The sequence below is a fragment of the Scyliorhinus canicula genome, chromosome 3, assembly GCF_902713615.1.
Source record: "Scyliorhinus canicula chromosome 3, sScyCan1.1, whole genome shotgun sequence".
Lineage (NCBI taxonomy): Eukaryota > Metazoa > Chordata > Chondrichthyes > Carcharhiniformes > Scyliorhinidae > Scyliorhinus > Scyliorhinus canicula.
In genome coordinates this window covers 125588788-125609881 of record NC_052148.1, presented here as the reverse complement: position 1 = coordinate 125609881, position 21094 = coordinate 125588788, and the positions used below count along the sequence as shown (strand labels likewise).

The 21094-nt window shown below is 41.6% G+C and overlaps 1 protein-coding gene across 3 annotated transcripts in view; it reads right to left on the bottom strand.

Annotated features, from left to right (window-relative positions):
* Positions 1–2178: 2178 nt before the first annotated feature.
* Positions 2179–21094, bottom strand: part of commd8 (COMM domain containing 8) — a 37020-nt gene continuing 18104 nt past the window's right edge. The window contains exons 3-5 of one of the 3 annotated variants that reach the window (XM_038791270.1): positions 12217–12369; positions 10202–10357; positions 2179–3740 (exon numbers count right to left, since the gene is read on the bottom strand). In XM_038791270.1, coding sequence (XP_038647198.1) covers positions 3720–3740; positions 10202–10357; positions 12217–12369 — 330 coding nt within the window. In that variant the 3' untranslated portion in view covers positions 2179–3719. The remainder of the gene's footprint in view (positions 3741–10201; positions 10358–12216; positions 12370–21094) is intronic. The other 2 variants (XM_038791271.1, XM_038791269.1) reach the window with 2 other exon arrangements.

The following is a 21094-nucleotide window of genomic DNA, read 5'->3' as shown; positions in this document are numbered from 1 at the left end:
TCTTTCCATTTACTTTGAATGTTTCGAGCAGCGTATAATGTATGTGGTGATCCCTTCATTATTAAAAATCTGATTTAAATATACTCCAGAAAAAATTCATCACATGAGGTCTCTGGTGATATATTTTTTGTCATTTTATCTTCTGGTGGAAATAAATGTCAATGAAATTAAAATTCAACATTTAAAAAACAAATTAATAAAGTAGGAATCCAATCTTGTCCAAGATTGGATTTCCATTCTGCTCTGAGTAAGTTGATTTCAGAAGTAGCAGCAAAAGGGCAATAACCAGAAACAATAGCTCAGTTTCTCTCTCCACAGATGCTGCCCGACCTGTTTGCAGCATTTTCTATTTTTGATTCAGATTCCCAGAGTCTGCAGTATTTTTCTTTTGTAACAGTAGAGATGCTGTTTGGTAGGGAATCTTGACAGGGCTCCTGTTCTCAATATTTTGCAATCACTTCGAAACACAATCAGACTTGGCTCACATGACTACTGCGGCCAATCAACCATGACAGTCATGCCTAACAAATGAAGAATGGCCACTTTGCTGCATGGTCGCATATCAGATTTCAATTAGACATCTAAAAAGTGAACATTTTAAGACATTCAAGAGGTTAGATGCTCAGCTTTCGCTTCTCCCAATGACAGAAAGGGGAAGAGTGGTAGAAAAAGTGATGATGTCTGGCTGAGACAAACTAGATATAGCAGATAGTTTTTAGATTTGTACCGTTAGCAATGTTTGAAGGATATTTTACTCAATATATTTACCCCAGCTCCCCAACAATGAGAAATATAAAGAGATAAAAGTTCAAATGACTTTAAACATCTATTCCAGTTTAGTTTGCAATACTTATTCAACCAGATGAGAAATATTGACAATAGGAACAGTTCTATGCAGTGCACATGTGGACCAATCTTTTTTTAATTAAAAATCACCAGGAATGTGTGGACTCCATTTTTCAGATGGACATATACAAGTTTACCCCTTATTCGAAATTCCAAAAAGCTCTGAAACCACACTTGGCTGTTCCGAGCAGTTTGTGCTGTTCCTGTGGCCTAACTTCCTGTGGCACTGAAAGAGTTGAACGCAGTACCTGGTTCCATCGGGTAGGGAAGCCAAGTAACCCCCCATCAGACACAGCACCGACCTGCGACTCCGAGCAGTGTTCGAGGATCTTTGCAGCTTGGTATTTTAAAATTCCCGAATCCGAGATGCTCTCGGCCCTGAGCATTTCGAATAAGGGATACTCAATCCCTGTACCACAAGAATTTGTAAGGATTTTTCATTATAGTGAGATCAGTTTAAAGTACAACTAACACGGGCAGCACGGTGGCGCAGTGGTTAACACTGCTGCCTCATGGCACCGAGGACCCGAGTTCAATCCCAGCCCTGGGTCACTGTCCGTGTGGAGATTGCACATTCTCCCTGTGTCTGCATGGATCTCACCCCGAAAACCAAAGATGTGCAGGGTAGGTGGATTAGCCACGCTAAATTGCCCCTTAATTAGAAAAAAAATGAAATTGGTACTCTAAATTTACTTTAAAAAAAGTAAATGTAAGACTACAATTTGGTAAAATACCCGCACGGCCTTCCCTTTTAGGGGCATCAGTGCATTTCATGCAAATTCTCAAAACAAAACGCGAGACTGAATTCTGCACATTTCCCTACAAGGGATCAAGGCAAAAGGCAAGGTTACCTCGGTAGTGTTGTGAATGCCTCTGATGAATTAGACCATGTCAAGTTGACAACATCCATTTTCAGTTACTCTGCACATCACAAGAGCCAATTTTGAGTTTCACATGGACAAGGCAGTGAAAGTCCCTTACATAAGAACTGAGCTCAGGCTTGTAGTGCAGTCTTTCTGAATGAAACCTTTCTGTTAAGATTCCAGCAGACTTCTCAGAACTAGAGATTTATCTATGCAGTTTGTCTAGTCCGAAGGAAATAATTGTGGGCAAAGGATCTAATAGAGTTCTGCTGTCTAGTGTAGTCATGCCATAAAGTGGCTGGACACAGATTCAAAGCTAACCTCAATAGTTTATTGCTACAAGAGGAAAAAATAATCAAATTCTAGAGTCAATCATAGGCACCTCTGTCAATTCGCTTAAAGCCAGAGAGTAAAGGCTCCCATCACCCCTCAGAGAAAGGAAAATGTCAAACCCATAAAAAAATTCTAATTTATAAATAATTGTCTTGCTTTATTTTAACTTCCTATAAATATTCTTGACTCATATTTAATGAATATGACCAGACAACATCATGGATGTAAACGCTAGAACTTTGTCCACAAGTCATGGTTTTATACTATAGACAGTTTCAACATGAACATTATAGAAGCAGGATTCCCCATATGCTCCCATTTCCCCACAAGATTTATTATCTATCAACCCAGTAACACCTTCTTCCCTTTAGTCACACAATCCTTGATTGAACCAAAATATATACAAATGGTTTCAATTGCCTGAATTTACAGATTTTCAGCACTAAAAAAGGACATGACTCCTTGTTGCACAACAATTCAATAAGATGGAGTTTTGTGGGCCTTTGGTGAATTGAATATGGGAAGTGTCAGCTGCTGCAGCAGAGAGAACATGAAGGAGACTCTATAGCAAGTCATTTAACAGCGAGAGAGACAATAACGTCAGATAGTTCAGGATTTTGTAATCTCTAGGTAAGCTAACAAAGGGTTGGAAGTTTGAATCAACAGATTTTTAAACACATATTTGTAGCCACTGACTTACAAAGTTCCACTTTCCCCAACAGCCTCTGCCCATAAACTTGGATAACCAGCAGGACATGACTTCTCAGGTTGGGGGTACTTTACATCCTCTGTAGCAACATGTCATAGCAGTTACTTCAAGTCTACACCAATTCACAATTACAGCAGAATATTTATAGGAAGAAGTGTAAGTTATCTAGCAACACAAATGAAACGGGATTAAAATATGTAAATTGAAAAGGGCTAAATATCTTATAAAATAGAAGAACGAGTGTGCACACAATACATATACAGATTTGCAAGATATTTTTCCTGGTTATATACTGTTCTCCTTCCCCTTCTTAAAATATAATCAATTCTCAAGTAGTAGCAAGGGTTGTGCTAATTGCAATACTTGCAGTGTGCTAGGTCTGACTAAAATACTGCAGATGAACCAGTAGTTGCATTTCTTCTTCCTTCGCAGAAAATTGAGTTGTAAAATTCACATGAACAACACGAGTGACATCTGATACCTCAGTTAAAGCTTTCTCTTTGAACTTCTTGAATCAGCAATGGACAATGGATATATAAAGTAGCTGCAGATCAGTACTCAGGGACTGCAGCGGTTCAAGAAGGCAGCTCATCGGCACCTTTTCAAGAGCGCCTAGGGATGGGCAATAAATGCTGGCATAGCCAATGACACCCACGTAACATAAATGAATAAAAAGGTGACAAAGCAAAAACCTTAGAACTGCATATTTCAATTACTGTGGCTAGTTACTGTATCAAATACCGTGTTATGTCCAACATCCTTGGCTCTGAGCATCAAAAGATAACCAAACGTTTTAAAGAATAAAACAGGTTTAAGTTTCTGATAGTTCTCCAGGCTTGACTTTATTTATTCATGGAATCTTGAAGATGTAATTACTCTATTTTACTTCAATATCAGTGCAAAGCTCCAAGTAGTTCTCAGTCTCTATTGGAAATGTTACAGAAATAGATGCCTCTGATTGCCTCCAGTCATTTAATTTGTAGAACAACCTGTCGAGAGAGAATTTGTAAATTTAAGGTTGAGATACAATTGAATATGTGCCAAAACAGTTCCTACTTTAAAGAAATACACTGACATATTGCATACACATTCAGGAGCTATCATATTTCCACTCATTTTGAACGCTTAACAATACAATAGCTTATTCACACAGGTTTTTTGTTACATTTATTCCTTTTGTGTCTTCAAGTGCACCACCCAGGAAATACTGACAGATGTGTTTTGAATTGATTGCTGAAATATTTTAGTAAATCTAGTCAATGGTACTGCAATTGGTTTATGTGGGGACATACTAAGATTTCTCATATAGGAACTTTCTGATCTTATCCACAGTTTCCTGCAGTTTATTCTTAACTCTTCTAAATAAGGGACTGTTAACTTATAACTGAACCTCATTCTGGCCAGCAAGAGATCGGCACTTACAGGGATATCAGGTAGACCATATGAGTGAATTCACCCAAGTATTTTTCTTACATTTCCCAAGGGCTCAAAATCAAAAATATTAGGAAACATAATCGGGAATATAAACCTGTACATCTACTTCTTGTCAAACATTAAATGCTGCTTTTGTTCAAATTTGACAGTGTAAATATTTGAATATCATTCTGCATTTAAATAATTTTAATTTGAAATTAAACATACAAATTTTGTTCCCCCAATATGTTCCCATTAATGCACAAGAGTTTAACCGAGGTGCCTACCATGGTCCCCATCTGCAGCAACCACAGGTTCCCATGGCATGCTGTGAAAGTCTCCTTTCACAGCATGCCATGCTAGACACCACCTTTAAGAGGTGGAGACAAGATGGGGAGAGTGACGCAAGTGATCAGGGACTTCGCAATCTTAGAAGAACTGACGGAGAGACTAGAACTACCAAACGGACAGGAACACCGACATTTACAAGTCAAAAACTTTCTCCGCAGGCAGACGACGAGGTACCCTAGAGCGTCGAGAGACACAATGTCGGAGGAGCTACTGGACATGGACCAGTATGGAAAAAAGGAACTACGGGGACATGTACAGACAACTTATAGAAAGGGCATCACGGTGGCGCAGTGGTTAGCACTGCGGCCTTAACACACCGAGGTTCCAGGTTCGATTCCGTTTGGAGTTTGCACATTCTCCCCGTGTTTGTGTGGGTTTTGCCCCCACACCCCAAAGATGTGCAGGGTAGCTGGATTGGCCACACTAAATTGCCCGGAATTTGAAAAAATTAATTGGGTACTCTAAATTTTTAAAACAATAAAGGGCGAGAGAGCACCACGGGATGTAGGAAGACAGAAATGGGAGGGCGAACTAGAGATGGAAGTAGGGTGGGGACTCTGGAGTGCAACACTAATTAGGGCAACAGCATGGGTGGAAAAAGCTTCTGTTCCAGCATATATATTTTCGAATAAATCGTATGCCGTCTCACTGTTGAAAATGTAGTAAGAAATTAAGGTATTCGAATTTTCAACGAAATGGGGCACTGAAAAGAACTATTTTGGTATTGTCAAACAAATTTGAGATCAAACAAAGGAGATGCTGACAAAGACAAAAAAATGCAAGCAAATGTAGAGGTGATGTAATGGAGCACATGAGGCACATATGATGAAAGAGAAACAGACGGGGAGGGCGATAACAAAAATAAGAGCAAGATCAGCAATATGTGTGCTGGGAAATGCTTTAAAACTTAGTGAAACATGCTACAGGATATAATTTAGCATTTTTAAAAAGCAAAGAACAATCTTGTTTCAACACCATTAATAATGAAGGTTAGGGCAGCACAGTGGCACAGTGGGTTAGCAGTGCAGCCTCACGCGCCGAGGTCCCAGGTTCGATCTTGGCTCTGGGTCACTGTATGTGTGGAGTTTGCACATTCTCCCCGTGTTTGCATGGGTTTCCCTCCCACAACCCAAAAGATGTGCAGGGTAGGTGGATTGGCCAAGTTAAATTGCCCCTTAATTGGGAAAAAATTAATTGGGTATTCTAAATTTGTTTTTTAAAAAACAATGAAGGTTGACAAAATATCCAATTTTCAGCAAGCCATTGTTCTCTTTGAGTCTTGATGTTGCTACATTAATCCCAGCTTCAAGCACTGGGAATATTGTTTTACCCATGTTGCAAATAAATGTTCAGTTCGCAAAATGAAAATAAAAACAGAAAAAAAGTCAATCCAATTTTCATAGATTTCACATTCAGTAACACTCTTATATGAAGATTAGGGAGTCTAAGAAAAAACTCAGCAGTGTAATGAGAACATATCTGATGCCAGTGATTGATTCCAGCTCAAAAACGGTAGCACTCAAGATTTGAAATTAACTGATCTTGATGTTTCAATCCCTGTAAGTAATTTAAAACATGCCCACAAAAGGTCAGTGTGGGAAATGAACAGTAAAGGGTGCTCTCAGTTTGAGTTTAAAGTACTTTACAATAGCAATGCAGACAGAGATTTTTTGCATACCAAAATGTGTATGATTCACGATTTTAAAGTACTCTTACATGAATGCCGAAAATCAATCCTCTGCCATACCTCACATTGAGGAGCACAAAAGCACTCAAAATGTGCGTTACAGAAAAACACAACATTTGAAATAAAATAGATATTTGATTTGTGGCACAATAAATTTTTAAAAAAGTGATTCAAATATTTTTTTCTCAAGGCAGACTTGAAAATTATCCGACTTTTATTCTTTGGAACTAATTTTTTTCCTTCAAACAATTTAAATAGATTTCAGCATCATTTCGGAATCCCTGTTATCTTAACTAAGGAGTACATATACTGAGCAAATTATGGCTGTGTTGCAAACGGTGCAAGTTGGATCGACAGGAATGCAACATTTAGTACAAGCCCACTTTTCCCATTGGAAGAGTGACAAGGGCACATGCAACAGATAGACTGACCAGTTATTAATGTAATAACAATGGGCAGTGTGATTCAAATTTGATTTTTCAGGTCTCAAGCATTTTGAAGAGCATCTAAAACAATCTCTAAATGAGTTCTGTCATCAGTGTATCTTTAATACCAGCCCTAACCAGTATTTGGATGGCATTCCAGACATCCAGTCAAACAAATAAAATTAAAAGCTCAGTTTCTCACACACAAGGTTGTGGTCTTAATCAACAGTGCAGCCACTTGAACGTAGCAAAGTCAATAATAACTAGCACTGTGTGATGTGTACTAATCAAATATTTTACAAAATTCTTGGTTTAATTCCAAATTTATAAATAAAATGCTAATGAAACATGACAAAACAAATCTCCTGTTTCTTTTCCTGCATCGTATGAAGAGATTAAAAAGGAATGTGAATAAAATAATTTTGAAAGAAAGCACCTCAACATTACAATATATACTGAACCCGGTAAAATAGGTTAAAAAACATTTTCTATCAATGTTAATTTTGTCTCCAAATCATCAACTTCCCCAGTGCAGGAAAAAAACCTAGTGAGCACAGTATTTGGAATTCATGAAGCAAAACATAATTTTGGATTTAAACTTGCGATCAGTTTGGATCATCATTGTATTTCCATGTCACAAACATTCCAATCTTCATTGGCACGTGTACCCAGTGCAGTTGAAGAGCTACCCCAATCAGCAAAGTTTCAGATTCAATCCCCAATATGTACTGAGTTAGCTGATTGCACCAACCCTCCTTTCACAGCAACTGCCAAACATGTACTCTTATTCCAGAAGAACAAAGGCAATAGATACATGGAAACACAATCACCTGCAAGTTTGATAGATTAATGATTTATTGATGCATTAATTTGTTTGGTGCCTTTAAGGATTGATTGAGTATATAGCTAGGGTATATAGCGGGGGAATAGAATTATTCAAAAACACCCAGTCTGCAAAAAGATAGTCAATGTTTCAGACAATGAATAAACTATCAAACTTTGGTGCCATGTCTGCAGAAATTCAAAACATTGTTTCATAAGAAGTTGCATAACTGTTTCATGTAGAGAGTAAGACCATTGTTCTTCAGTACAGTTAGTAATGAAAATGTATCAAAGCCTTAGCAACAGCAAGGTTAATGCAAGCGCCTTATCTTTATAAGATTGGCGCACGTGGCAGGCGCACGTAGACATTTAATTAATTTGATGGACATTTGTCAATCTTATGTAGTGACCAATGTTTGAATAACAAAATTTTGAGTGAACAAATCAGGAGGTTTCAGCTGAGAATTAAAAGCCAATGGGAATAAATGAGGGATTAGGCCATAGAAATGGATTCCCTTAAAATTGAGACCTCGTGGACGAGGTTTCATTCGTGAATTCCTGCCTTCCTGAATTTTTGAATCATCTATTTCTGATACTTTTCTTATGCTTTTAAACTCTTGCTTTGTTCTAACCAGTTTATGTGTTATTTGATCTAAGTTTTGATTTAGTTCTTATGCAAGTGTATTAAAGTGAATAATTAGCAATAAAGTTGTATTTTTGGACACCTCCAATCAACCGGACCGTGGGCTCTTATTTGAAGATAAAATAAGAGATTGTACAAAGTTTCCCTCCAAGTGACAAACCATCCTCACTTGGAACTATTTTTTATTTTTTTTATAAATTTAGACTACCCATTATTTTTTTTCACAATTAAAGGGACATTTAGCATGGCCAATCCACCTAACCAGCACATCTTTGGGCTGTGGGGGTGAAACCCACGCAGACATGGGGAGAATCTGCAAGCTCCACACAGACAGTGATCCAGGGCCGGGATTCGAAACCGGGTCCTCAGCGCCATAGTTCACTTGGAACTATAATCACTGTTTCTTCATTGTTGCTGGTCGACGTCCTGGAGCTCCCTTCCTAACAGCACTGTGATGTACCTATACCACATACACTCCAGCAATTCAAGGAAGCTCCGCGCCTCCTTCTCACGGGCAATTAGGGTTGGTTTAGCCAATTACATTTACATTCCATGAAAGATATGTTTAAAAAGATATTGTATGAATGAAGTATATATTCAGGCTTGGGCTGATAAGTGGCAAGTAACATTTGTACCACATAAGTACCAGGCAATTACCATATCCAACAATAGAGGATCTAACTATCTCCCCATGATATCGAATGGCATTCTCATTGCTGAATTCCACTCTATCAACATCCTGTGGGTTACCATTGGCCAACCATATAAATACTGCGGCTACAAGAACAGATCGGGGTTGGGAATTCTGAGGTGAGTAACTCACCTCTTGCCACCTAAAATCTTGTCCACCATCTCCAAGGCATAAGTAAGGAATGTGATGGAATAATTTCCAATTGCCTGGATGCGAGCAGCTCCAACAAAACTCAAAAAGCTGGACACCATCCAGGAGAAAGCAGCACACTTGACTGGCACTGGATCAAACACCTTCAACATTCACTCCCTCCACTGCTGATAGTGACAGGAATGTGTACCACATACAAGATGCACAGCACAATTTGTCAAGCCTCCTTAGATAGCACCTTCCAAACCTGAAATATCTACTACCCAGCAGACACATGGGAACATCACCACTTTCAAGTTCCCCTCCAAATCACACACCATTCTGAGTTGCAATTATGTTGCCCTTTTATCACTCATTGGGTCAAAATCCTGGAAATATCTTGCTAACAACACTATGGATATATCTACCTTGTTACGACCGGGTGAGGAGAGAAGGGCAGACAGCGAGAGTTTCATCTCCTTTGACAGATTTCAAGCTATAAATCAACAGGAAATGGGTCTATTTTGTCTTCCACAGAAGGTTTTGAATTCTGTCGAGTATCAGGCTGGTTAACAGTCGCCACTGTCTTGATAAAACACAGCTGATCAAATTCCAGCACTTTGCATTTTTAATGCCATCCTTTCAAGAAAGTCCCTGTTTCAAGTGGACCATGACACCACCTGGCATGTGAAGTTCAATGCAACAGGTCTGCAATGCAATTCATAAAGAAACTTTCCAGAAAAGAACTTACAGTATCAGATATCAAGTGACTCAACGCAGCCATTTTTGATTAATGCCTTCTTGCATTAAATACACTACGTCTGTGGTTATCTGGTGAATTTGTAAGTATATCTCACTCAGTCACAGCTTATCATGATAGCATAGACATCAGACATTTCACCAGCTCACCACCATCTATTCAAGAGAAATTAAGAATGGACAACAAATACTGGCCTAGCCAGTGATGCTCACGTCCCATAAAATAACTTGAAAATCTGATGCATGTCCTTTTAAATACATTTACATTTAACTAAAACAATAGCCTGGATTTCAAGCAAAAGTAGAATTATGCCCAGTTGCGTTGCATGTTGTCCCTTGGAAATATAGCGTACCAATATTTACTCCTAGGATACGCATGAAAATAGTCAGTGGAATGGTACTAAATCTATTGGTGCCCATGTGCCTTAACTTCAATGCAAGCCATCATTTCCAGAAATTCAGCAAATTGGGGAAAAAATAAAGAATTATTAGGCAGCATACAGATACAGACTCAAGAATGCGAGAATTACCTTATTTGCTGCCTCCAGAGAGTGAATGAGGGTTTGCAGCTCTTCTTTGTCCATCTCAATGGAAACCGGCTTCAATACTCCATTTTCCCGAACATCAAGGTCAAGGTTCAGCAATGGTGTCTGAAGAAAGGCAATTTTATCACTCGACAGGGGTAACTGTAATTTAAAAAAAACTAAATTCAAATTTGAACCTCCCTTCAGTTTTATTCAATTGATTTGATCTAAAATACGATTTGAATGTTGCCCTTTACTCACAAAAGGAAACTAGTTGATTACCTATATTCTGCACACATATTCAGCTTTCTACAAATATACAAAACACTTCATACAGTAGATACCGAACAGTACTTGAGCTACTTAACAGTTTAATTAAAAGTTCCAACAGTCTACCAATTAAACAGCAAACAATTCCTTGTGGAAATGAAATAAAAGAAACATTGTATTAAGTATTCTTTTACATAACTGCACCTAGATTGTACTGCCTCATGAAATGGAAATTTCTTGTATTTGTTTTGCTGCCGAATAAAACAAGCAACTGTATCATGTTGAAATACTCAATGGTTTAATGTATAAAGAATGGATAGAAAAATACCATAATGGGCATTACTTTATATTTTATTACAGTCCACTTAGGCTTCTTGGGAATGAGAAATAAACATTTGAACTCTGCTGCTGAAGTATTTTTAAGAATATACTATGCAGTACGATGGCGCAGTGGTTAGCATTGCTGCCTCACGCCGCCGAGGTCCCAGGTTCGATCCCGGCTCTGGGTCACTGTCCGTGTGGAGTTTGCACATTCTCCATGTGTCTGCGTGGGCCTTGCCCCCACAACCCAAAGTTGTGTAGGGTAGTTGGATTGGCCACGCTAAAATGCCCCTTAATTGGAAAAAATTAATTGGGTACACTAAATTTATTTTTAAAATATACTATGCAGATTAGAAACTTAATTTGTTCACTCTTCAGATAGTTTTGCTCCCCATGCTATTTTCTTTTTTCCCCATTTGTCAGAAACAATATTTGCTTACCACATCTTTTCTGAGTTTTCTAGGGAAATCAATTGTACTTGCAATTATCAACCTCCTGCTGCACAGTTCATTCCAGCTGATCCAAGATACATTATTTCTTCAAAATAAATGTTTAAACTGCACTTATTCTGTAATACACTAAAGAAACTAAATTTATGAAACACAGCAGGCTACCTTTCCATATTTCCCAAGCATAATAGCAGTATTTTCAGTTCCCATTATTTGAAAGCAATTAAGTCAAAGCTATTTTAAATTCTGATGTTATACTCTGCAACATTCTTGCTGTAATACATTTTGTCATTGTTCAATATTAGATTAATTCAATATACTCAAACTAGTTACACTATATAGTTTCCAGAGTTCCAAGTAATACCAGTTCCTTCGCATATCCAAACCAACCGCTTATCTGTAACAATAATGATACTTTTGGTGATATCTCAGTTCAAAAAGGATATACTGTAACTTGTTCACTCCCAAGTCTGGCAGCACTGGTTTGTAACTAATGGTTTTTGCAAATACATCTATAATTTTTGGGTTGATTCCTAGGACACAATGCCCTCGTTAGCATTTATTCCTTAACTAACACATCAAACAAATGATCTAATTGTTTACTTGATTTGTTGTTTATGGAATCTTGGTGTGCATAAATAGGTTGCCAAATTTCTGACAATACAACATTGACTAAATCTCAAGCAACTTGGGTTGTCCAGAAAGGTGTAATAAGAGCAAGTCTTACATTTCAAAGAAGTATTGTTAGAAGTTATGTTGTGATTCACCCTGTTGAAGGTTATGGAGAGAGAAATAGATAATGCAGTTGCAGAGAATGTTGTTTGTGACTCTGGTTAGGGAAATAATTTATAGTTAAAGGCTTGATCTGAAGTAATGAATACAATTCCAGGGACACATTATTTTGGCAGCTGTGGAGAAATCAGAGCTTAAAAACGCTGACAGTATATTGTCCCTCTAGGTAGAATCCATTTAATTCTATACCTTTAGCTGCCAATCAAAATTCTGTAGCTGAGCAGATGACACAGCATTGGTTTTCTCAATTAAGGCTGACTTGAGTTCCTCCTTTCTTCCTTTTAAACAGTTAAGTACTGCTTCTTGATGGGGTGCAGCCAATCCATTCAACAACTGGAGAATCTAACAGAAAAAAAAATCCAGGCTGTATTATTGCATACAACTTATTTTTCAGATTCAAGCCACCTCTAGTGTGTGGACAAAGGATTTAAAGAATTATGATTGCCTTAATATCTATAAACACACCAGTTTGATTTAAAAATGTACTATATACAACTTCTATATCTTTTAAATTGAGGCTAACTAGTTTACAATAAATTCAAAGCTGTTTTATGCAGAGGAAATTCTAATTATCCAACAGTTTAATATTTGAAGCCGGTTCAGACTCGATGGGCTGAATGGCCTCCTTCTGCACTGTAGATTTATGAAAACGCAAGGCTGGGAGTAGAGAGCACACCAGTGGGATTAGTTTAAGATTGTTCCAGTAATGAGCTGGCACAACATTGATGGGCCAAAATGCTTCTGTGCTATAACCCACCAGGGTCCTTAGTTTTGCTGAAATTGCACCATTGTGAAAATGTATATTCAAAACTGCAAAGGGTATATACTGCTTGAAAATGTATTTAAATTAAAAAGGTGCAAGATTTATACATATGGAGGAAATGCAGGATTAGTTTATTGGTCTTGTTGGGATGAATCAGGTATAAAAATAACAATGAGAGTGACTTTAAACACTAAATTCATCACATTATGTACAAAGCCATGCAAATTGGTTTCCAGGCTTGAACCCTGGTGGAGGCCAGGTTGAATTACCTTCACCAATATTCAGAAATATTCAGAAATATTTCTTCCATTTGTTGGCAAGAAAATGTATGCTCAACAGCTTAGTGACAAAAAGAATGAACAAGAGAGGAGTTGAGTGGGGCTAAAACCAGTGAGACAAAGCGAGAATTCAGAGGAGCTGAGCTGAGCGGGGCTGGGTGCTACCTAGCTTACGGGTTCAGAAACAAAAATCAATTGTGACATCAAAGAGAAGTTGTCCGTTGACAGGCTGAGGAGTATTGCCACTTAGGGGCAGAGTCAAAACAACTGACAGATGAAAAACAATAAAAATATTAACTATTAATAATACGTAGGTGGTGAAAAACTGAGGAGTCTTATTTTTTTAAATTAAGGTTTATTACTATTAGTAAGGTGTGTTAAGAATTAGTAGGGACTGATCAGTATTAACAAGGTTTGTTCTTAAGATGCATTTTTATTGGTAAATTAGCAGTAGTGAGTTTAAGTAATAGAGAAGTGACGGTGTTACTCCAATCTCTATAATGCACATTCGGTGCTATCACAAAACAGTACAGCACAGAACAGGCCCTTCGGCCCTCGATGTTGTGCCGAGCATTGTCTGAAACCAAGATCAAGCTATCTTGTTCCTCTTGACAAGCCATTCAATCTCTTTTGTGAACCATGGTTCCCTCACAGAGCCATCTCCTCCCTGCATGACAGGGACATACCCATCAAGGACACGCAGTATTTGTTTCTTGAACAAGCTCCACTTTTCATTTGTGCCTTTCCCTGACAGTTTATGTTCCCATCTTATGCACACTAATTCTTGCCTAATCGCATCATAATTACCCCTCCCCCAATTCTAAACCTTGCCCTGCCGGATGGCCCTATCCATCTCCACTGCAATAGTGAAAGACACCGAATTGTGGTCACTCAGGACTTCCAGGAATAAAACTTCACCTTAAGCAACTTTCAAATCGCGTCCTTCTCCCACCAACTTCACAAGTGGAGGATGGATTTAAAAACAATGGCTCTCTCTCTCTCTCCCTCCACCCTCTCTTTGTCTCTCTCTCCCTCCCTCCACCCTCTCTTTGTCTCTCTCTCTCTCCCTCCCTTTGTCTCTCTCTCTCTCTCTCCCTCCCTCCCTCCACCCTCTCTTTGTCTCTCTCCCTCCCTCCACCCTCTCTTTGTCTGTCTCTCTCTCTCCCTCCCTCCACCCTCTCTTTGTCTCTCTCTCTCTCTCCCCTCTCTTTGTCTCTCTCTCTCTCCCTCCCTCCACCATCTTTTTGTCTGTCTGTCCCTCTGTCTGTCTCTCCCCCCTCCCTCCCTCCACCCTCTCGGTCTCTCTCTCTCTCTTCAGTGTACAGATTTAGGAACTTTTAATTCAAATATTCGACAGTACATTACTTACCTTGAACCATTCCTTTGGTCACTGTTGCAATTACAGTGTATGGAGGATGCGCCAAAAGGGCGCGAAACCCTTGGGGCCTATAAGATAGCGTCCCCAAGTTCAGTTCGTTCTTCTTGGCCTTGGCTCTCAGTGAGGAGAGACCTGCCTAACAGCTTCTTGGCCTTGGCTCTCAACGAGGAAGTGCGTTAATGCATGCGTACTAACAGGTATACAAGGTAAAACTGATAGTTTTTCGCAACAAAATCTGTCAGGAGTTTGTATTCCGGAAATTAGTGAAAGCCGTACCCGTGTTTGCAGCACCGCTTTATTACCCCGTGTTCCAAATTTAAAGAGAACCCACAGACATAGAAAAATGGCAATGAAGGCAATGGAACGCCTTATGAAGCCGCAGGAATTCGTGGTCGCAGCGACCAGTAGAGTAGGACAGTGTCCCGTTTGGGAAGATGAGATTAGAAAGTACCTCAAAGGGAAAGGATGGCCCCTTTGGAGTGAATTTTGTGCAAATGAGGAAACAGGTCCCGGGAGTATAGGACATACTTGGTGGGAGAACCTGACAAGAGATCCACAAGAACATAGAACATAGAATTTACAGTGCAGAAGGAGGCCATTCGGCCCATCGAGTCTGCACCGGCTCTTGGAAAGAGCACCCTACCCCCTACCCAATGTCAACACCTCCACCCTATCCCCATAACTCAGTGACCCCACCCAACACTAAGGGCAATTTTGGACACTAAGGGCAATTTAGGTGGCCAATCCACCTAACCCGTACATCTTTGGACTGTGGGAGGAGCTCGCAAGCCGATGGCAAACGTGTCCTGTCTGGCACAATTGCGAGGCATAGAGGAGGTCATTAGGACGCTCCGTAGAGAGATAGACGAGAGAGATAGGATGAGTAAAGTCGATGTAAGTGACATAGAGGAGGAGAACAGAGAGTTAAAAAGGAGGTTGGCAGCAAAAGACAGAGAGGTGGATGTTGCCAAGAGGGCACACCAGTCTTGTCTGGGGCACTTAGCAGCTTCCAAACACAGTACGACAAGGCCTACCAGGACACACAACGTGCGGTCCTGGTGCGACAAGAAACGGAAGACAAGAAACAGGTAGAGGCATTGCAGAAGCAGTGCAGCGATTTAAAAGCAGCCCTACGAGCACTCCATGCTTCCAACACGGAACAAAGGCAGAGCTCGGAAGACCATGCAAAGTGCCGGAAGCAGAGTGCGGAATTGCAATCTCTGCTTTTCAGTTCAGAATGGCTTTCAGAGCACATTCGGATCCCAACTAGATCAGGAAAACGGCCCCGATTGGCAAGAATTAAATGAAACAGCCCATACGTACGTGCATGGAGCATGTGCACAGGAGAAGCCCCAGAAAAGAGCACCCCAACCCCCCACATCGCCGTTAAAAGGACAAAAACCCACACTTTCCTTGCAGACAATTTACAGTACCCAGGCACCCCTCATGAATGTGAGATTATCTCACCACACCACAACACGGGCCCCTTCATCGCAAAAACACCTCCCTGGAAGATAGGTAGTTCACCCCAGAGACCTGGTTCCAGACATGGTTATTTTTGGAACCCCCCCCCCCCCCCCCCCCCCCCGAAAGCGCCCCGGTATACGCAGTGCAGGTCTCACAGACCAACATCCAAGATTTAACGCAGGCCCAGAGACGAGATGAAAAGCTCAGAGAGGTTTTAAAGGGAAACTTCCCAGCACCTTACGACAAATTTAGGAAAACTCTGACCACACATGACGGTGTGATCCTGAAGGATAGTCTCTATGTAGTTCCTGAGCAGGACAGGAATCAACTCATTTGTTTGTTCCATGACAGTCATGGACACCAGGGAATTGAGCCCACCTCAGACAACTCTGTTGGTGGCCAAATTTAAAAGCAGACATCACCCACTACGTTGAGAATTGCTTGATCTGTGCCCAGAACAATCCGGACCGATATGCAAAAAAGGCTCAACTTAGCCACATGGCCCATGGACTAACCTCCAGATTGACTTTATAGGACCCTTGCCCCCGTGTAGAAATGGATATAAATATGTGTTGGTGGTCATCGACACATTTACAAAATGGGTAGAGGCATTCCCATCAAGAACTAATACGGCAAAGACCACAGCCAAAAATCTGATGCACCACATCTTTACGAGATGGGGACTCCCCCGCAGCATGGAGTCCGACCAAGACTCCCATTTTACAGGACGCGTTATGAAAAACGTCCTGACAATATTTGGCATTACTCAAAAATTTCACATCGCCTACCACCCCCAGTCAAGTGGTATTGTCGAGAGGATGAATCGGACACTAAAAGCCACCCTCAGAAAAATGGTTCAACAGAACAACAGCACATGGGACTCAGTTCTCCCATTTGCACTTATGTTCTTACGAAACACGGTATCAACGTCCACAGGATACACTCCCCACACTCTCATGACCGGACACCCCATGAAAGGCACAGAATATTTATTAGGTTTAGACTTGACCAGCCCCGAAGTGATGGCCCTCACCCACGAGAACGCTGTGCGACAGCTAATCGATAACGTTAAAACGGCTCAACCAGCAGCCGCAGTAAGATTGGGCACCAGAAAGAAACAGAGCACGGCTTGTTTCGACAAGACAGTGCATGCGACTGAGTTTGCAGTAGGGCAGCAGGTTATGCTCTCCCTTTACAACCCCAGCACATTCCTGTCACCTAAGTACTTGGGTCCGTACTCCATTTCGGACAAAGTAAGCCCCTCCGTGTACAAAATAAAATACCCCAATGGAAAGTCTGGGTGGTTTCATATTAACCAGCTCAAGGCATATGGCTCACAGTCCAACCACGCACACCACATCCTGCTCGCCGCAGCAGACGAGCTCACCCCGCCCACAGAAAACGCATTCCTGCCCTGCCCCAGCCCGTCCAGCCCATCCATGGATTCGACCTCAACTCCGCCCCCTGACACATGACTCTGCCTCTCCACGCCCACCGACTTCAACGACAGTGACTGCGAAAACACTGATGACACCACAGCACACCATGATACTATCCCCCTGCAACAGGCCCCACTCCCAGCGACTCTGAGAACAATTCAAGTGATACTTTTGAGATCACATACATTAAAGCCCCACACCCAGGCCCACCACCCAACGATGACGAATTCCACTCCAGCACCTTCCAACTAGACCCACGCATATGGCACCGCGACAATTCATTCAGGCTCATCAGGAACGATGAGATGAACCCCAGGTCACACCACGCAGCTTTGGCAAAACTTATACAGACAAGAGTATGGCAGCTGGGAGAGGATGATGACATTGAGTCTGACTCCCACCATGCGAATCCCTTTGCGACCCTGTTCGCAACAGAAAGCTGAAGTGTCCAGATGATGTTTTAAAAATAACCGCTAGAGTTAAACGGTGTCCTTTCAGATAGAACCTGCACGATATTCGTTGCATGTTTGTTTGTTTGTGTTTGTCAAATGTTCTTTGTTTGAATTTAAGCAGCCTTCCACAGCCCCATGCCAAATTTGTCCGCAGATACCTCCGAAAACCGAAAATCGCTGAGACCTTGCCAGGACCCAGTTCGTAACAGCTCTTCCGATTTGTCGGAACCCCCACGATGACTATATTCTTGCCCGTTCTTGCCGGTTACTCGGGCAGTGGAGAAACGGCACTGGTCCCCGCTCTGTCTGAGGACCCCCCTCTGGTCAGCTAAGCTCGGGTAGAGCACAACCCGCCCTACCCGGGGATTCCATCCAACTCTTACCCGCCGCGGTCCATACGCACCTCATTTTGGCTCTTTTTGTTTCAAAAGTTTTTGTTTTGTTTTATAGTAACCGTTCAGTTGCTTCCCCTCATGCTATTTGCATCCTCAAACATTGGGATGGTAAATCGCACAGGCTGCGAGAAGGCTCGCACTGTTTCAGTATTTTTAAGTGTGTCTTGTCCTGAAATTCGTTTTTTTTTTAAATGAGGGAGTCACAGATGGTGACCAATTATAAAGGGAAATTGACACTAAAGGACAGACAGACTAACGCACGGGATGTTAAGCAAGATAACAACAGATGTTATGCTTGTATTCACAGAATTCCAGAAGCTCCAGGACAAGAGAAGAGACGAGAAGAAAAGAGACGAGATGAAGACGACCTCCATCTTTGTTGTAGTGATTATAAGATGCATTTGGTTGCGCGCGAACGCGAACCCCCTCACCCCCACCCCACAGGCTGTCAATGATTCACTTCCCCATAGCACACAGAGCCTAGTAACAATCAACAGTACCCAGACATGGTGTGATAAGTTTATCACATGGTATTCCCTTTCGTATGTTGTCGAAGCACTTCTAGCACTGGCGATACTCTGCAGCATCGTGCAGACTATTCGCATGAAGAAATGGCGAAGGAGAGCCTACCGCTCTCGCACCCCGGTATACAGAATAAGATCCCCTATTTTCGGTTTCCACCAGGCCCCTGAACCCCTTGACATGGAATAAAGATCATTCGTTTTGTTTGTGCGTCTTCATTTGTAAATAAAGAAATGTGTTCGTTTGGTGAATAATTGATTGTAAAACTCTGTGTTTGACCGCCAAACCAGAGGAAAATTTGAATGCTGCTATTTGTACAGTTAGGAAGTTAGTATTTTTTGAATGATTTAATTGAGAGTAGTTTATTGAGGATAGTTAGAGGTTCCAGTTTTTTTGTATTGTAATGCATGTCCTTAATGACATAGCGCCCCCATAGAGTTTTGATGATGTGTATGTAAAATTGTTTAGTTAAAAATGTATTGCATAGTTAGGGTCAGAGTAGAGCATAATCATGAGTGCCCGCTTGGTCAGAGGACGAAGACATTGCAGTAGTGTGATCCTTCACGCTTCGCGTTGAGGATCACAAGGAGGGAGTGTAGCCACCTGGGGTGGCCATGACCCTATTTCAAAATGGACACTCATAAGGAGTGTCGGGAAAATTGGACAACTACAGAGAACACAAACAGGTGCATGGTTTCCTGTGTATTAAGATTTGCAGAACCCAGACAGAACCGAAACCAATAGCCATTAACATATTAAGGAGTGATCTCCAGGGACAATAAGAGACATTGAAACAATCGGGACCAAGACAGACTCCCCGGCACCAGTGGGACCTAGAACAAAGGCAGGCCAATGAACACCTAGGGCCCGCACAATGATCAGGGAACAACTCCAGTATTGGAGAAAATCGAGGAGAACGATTGAGACATGGTCCAATTAATTGGGACCGAGTCTGGGTCCGCCCAAAAGGGCGCGAAACCCCTGGGGCCTATAAGATAGCGTCCCCAAGCTCAGTTTGTTCTTCTTGGCCTTGGCTCTCAGCGAGGAGAGACCTGCCTAGCAGCTGCATCAACCAAGTAAGTCTCAGATCAACGCATGCTACGAGATAGGCGCTCCTATTCCGTACCAGCTCGAAGCCAACAGAATCAGAACCGGACAAACACCATTGTTCCTCTGACCTCGTGGGCCATTCGAAGCTAAGTATAGGCTTTTAGTAGTAGTGATAGTTTAGTAAGTAGAGTTTATGCATGAGTACTGATTGACTGCGTGTATAATAAATGTGTATTGATTTCAAACTTACTAACTGGTGTATTGAGTTATTGATCAGTACTTGGCTTTGAACCTCGTGGTGGTATCAGAAAGATACCTGGCGACTCTAGAGCAAAGGTTATTAAAACAGAGCAATTAAGGAAAAGCATAACGAGCAACACCACCCGCTCGCCTCCCTGCTCCCCCAGCCACTTGTATATATCTCCAATTCTTCCCTCCCCTTCCACATCCGGGAGCAGCAGTCGCTCCAGCAAGGTGTAACCCGGTAACCTAGGGAACCCCCTCCAGACCTTTCGCGCAAATCCCTCACCTGCAGATACCTGAACTCACTTCACCTCGGCAGCTCTACCGTCTCCCTCAGCTCCTCCAGACTGGCAAACTCTTCCTCCAAATATAAATCCCTTACCTTGACTAGCTCCACTTCCCTCCACCTCGTGTATACACTATCCATCCCCTCTGGCTCAAACTCATGATTCTCTCACAGCAATAAGCACCGACATCCCTTCCATCCTAAAATGCCTCCTCAAGTGATTCCATATCTTCATTGTGGACTGCACCACCGGGCTCCTTAAATACCTACTTGGAGCCATTGGCAACGCTGCTGTCACTATGGCCCTAAAACTAGATCCCTTACAAGATTCCTCCTCCATCCTAACCCACTCTACACCTTTTCCTTCCCACCACCGCCGCACCTTGTCCACATTCGCCGCCCAATAATAATGAAGCAAGTTCGGCAACGCCAACCCCCCCCCCCCCATTGCCTCTGCTCTATAGCAGGGTCCTACCCACCTTCGGCACCTTCCCCGCTCATGCAAAGTGAAAAATTACCGTGTCCACTTTCTGATAAAGGCCTTTGTTATAAAGATCGGGAGAGCTTGAAAGATAAACAAGAACCTCGGCAGAATTTTAATTTTCACCAGTTGGACCCTCACTGCCAGCGTTAAGTGCAGTGTATTCCACTTGTTAAGATCCTCCCTAGCCTCTTCCACCAGCTTCATTAAGTTCCACTTATGGAGCCCCGTCCATCTCCTCGCTACCTGAATCCTCAAATACCTAAACCTATCCATCACTACCGTAAGTGGCATCCCCCCCTAAATTAGTCCG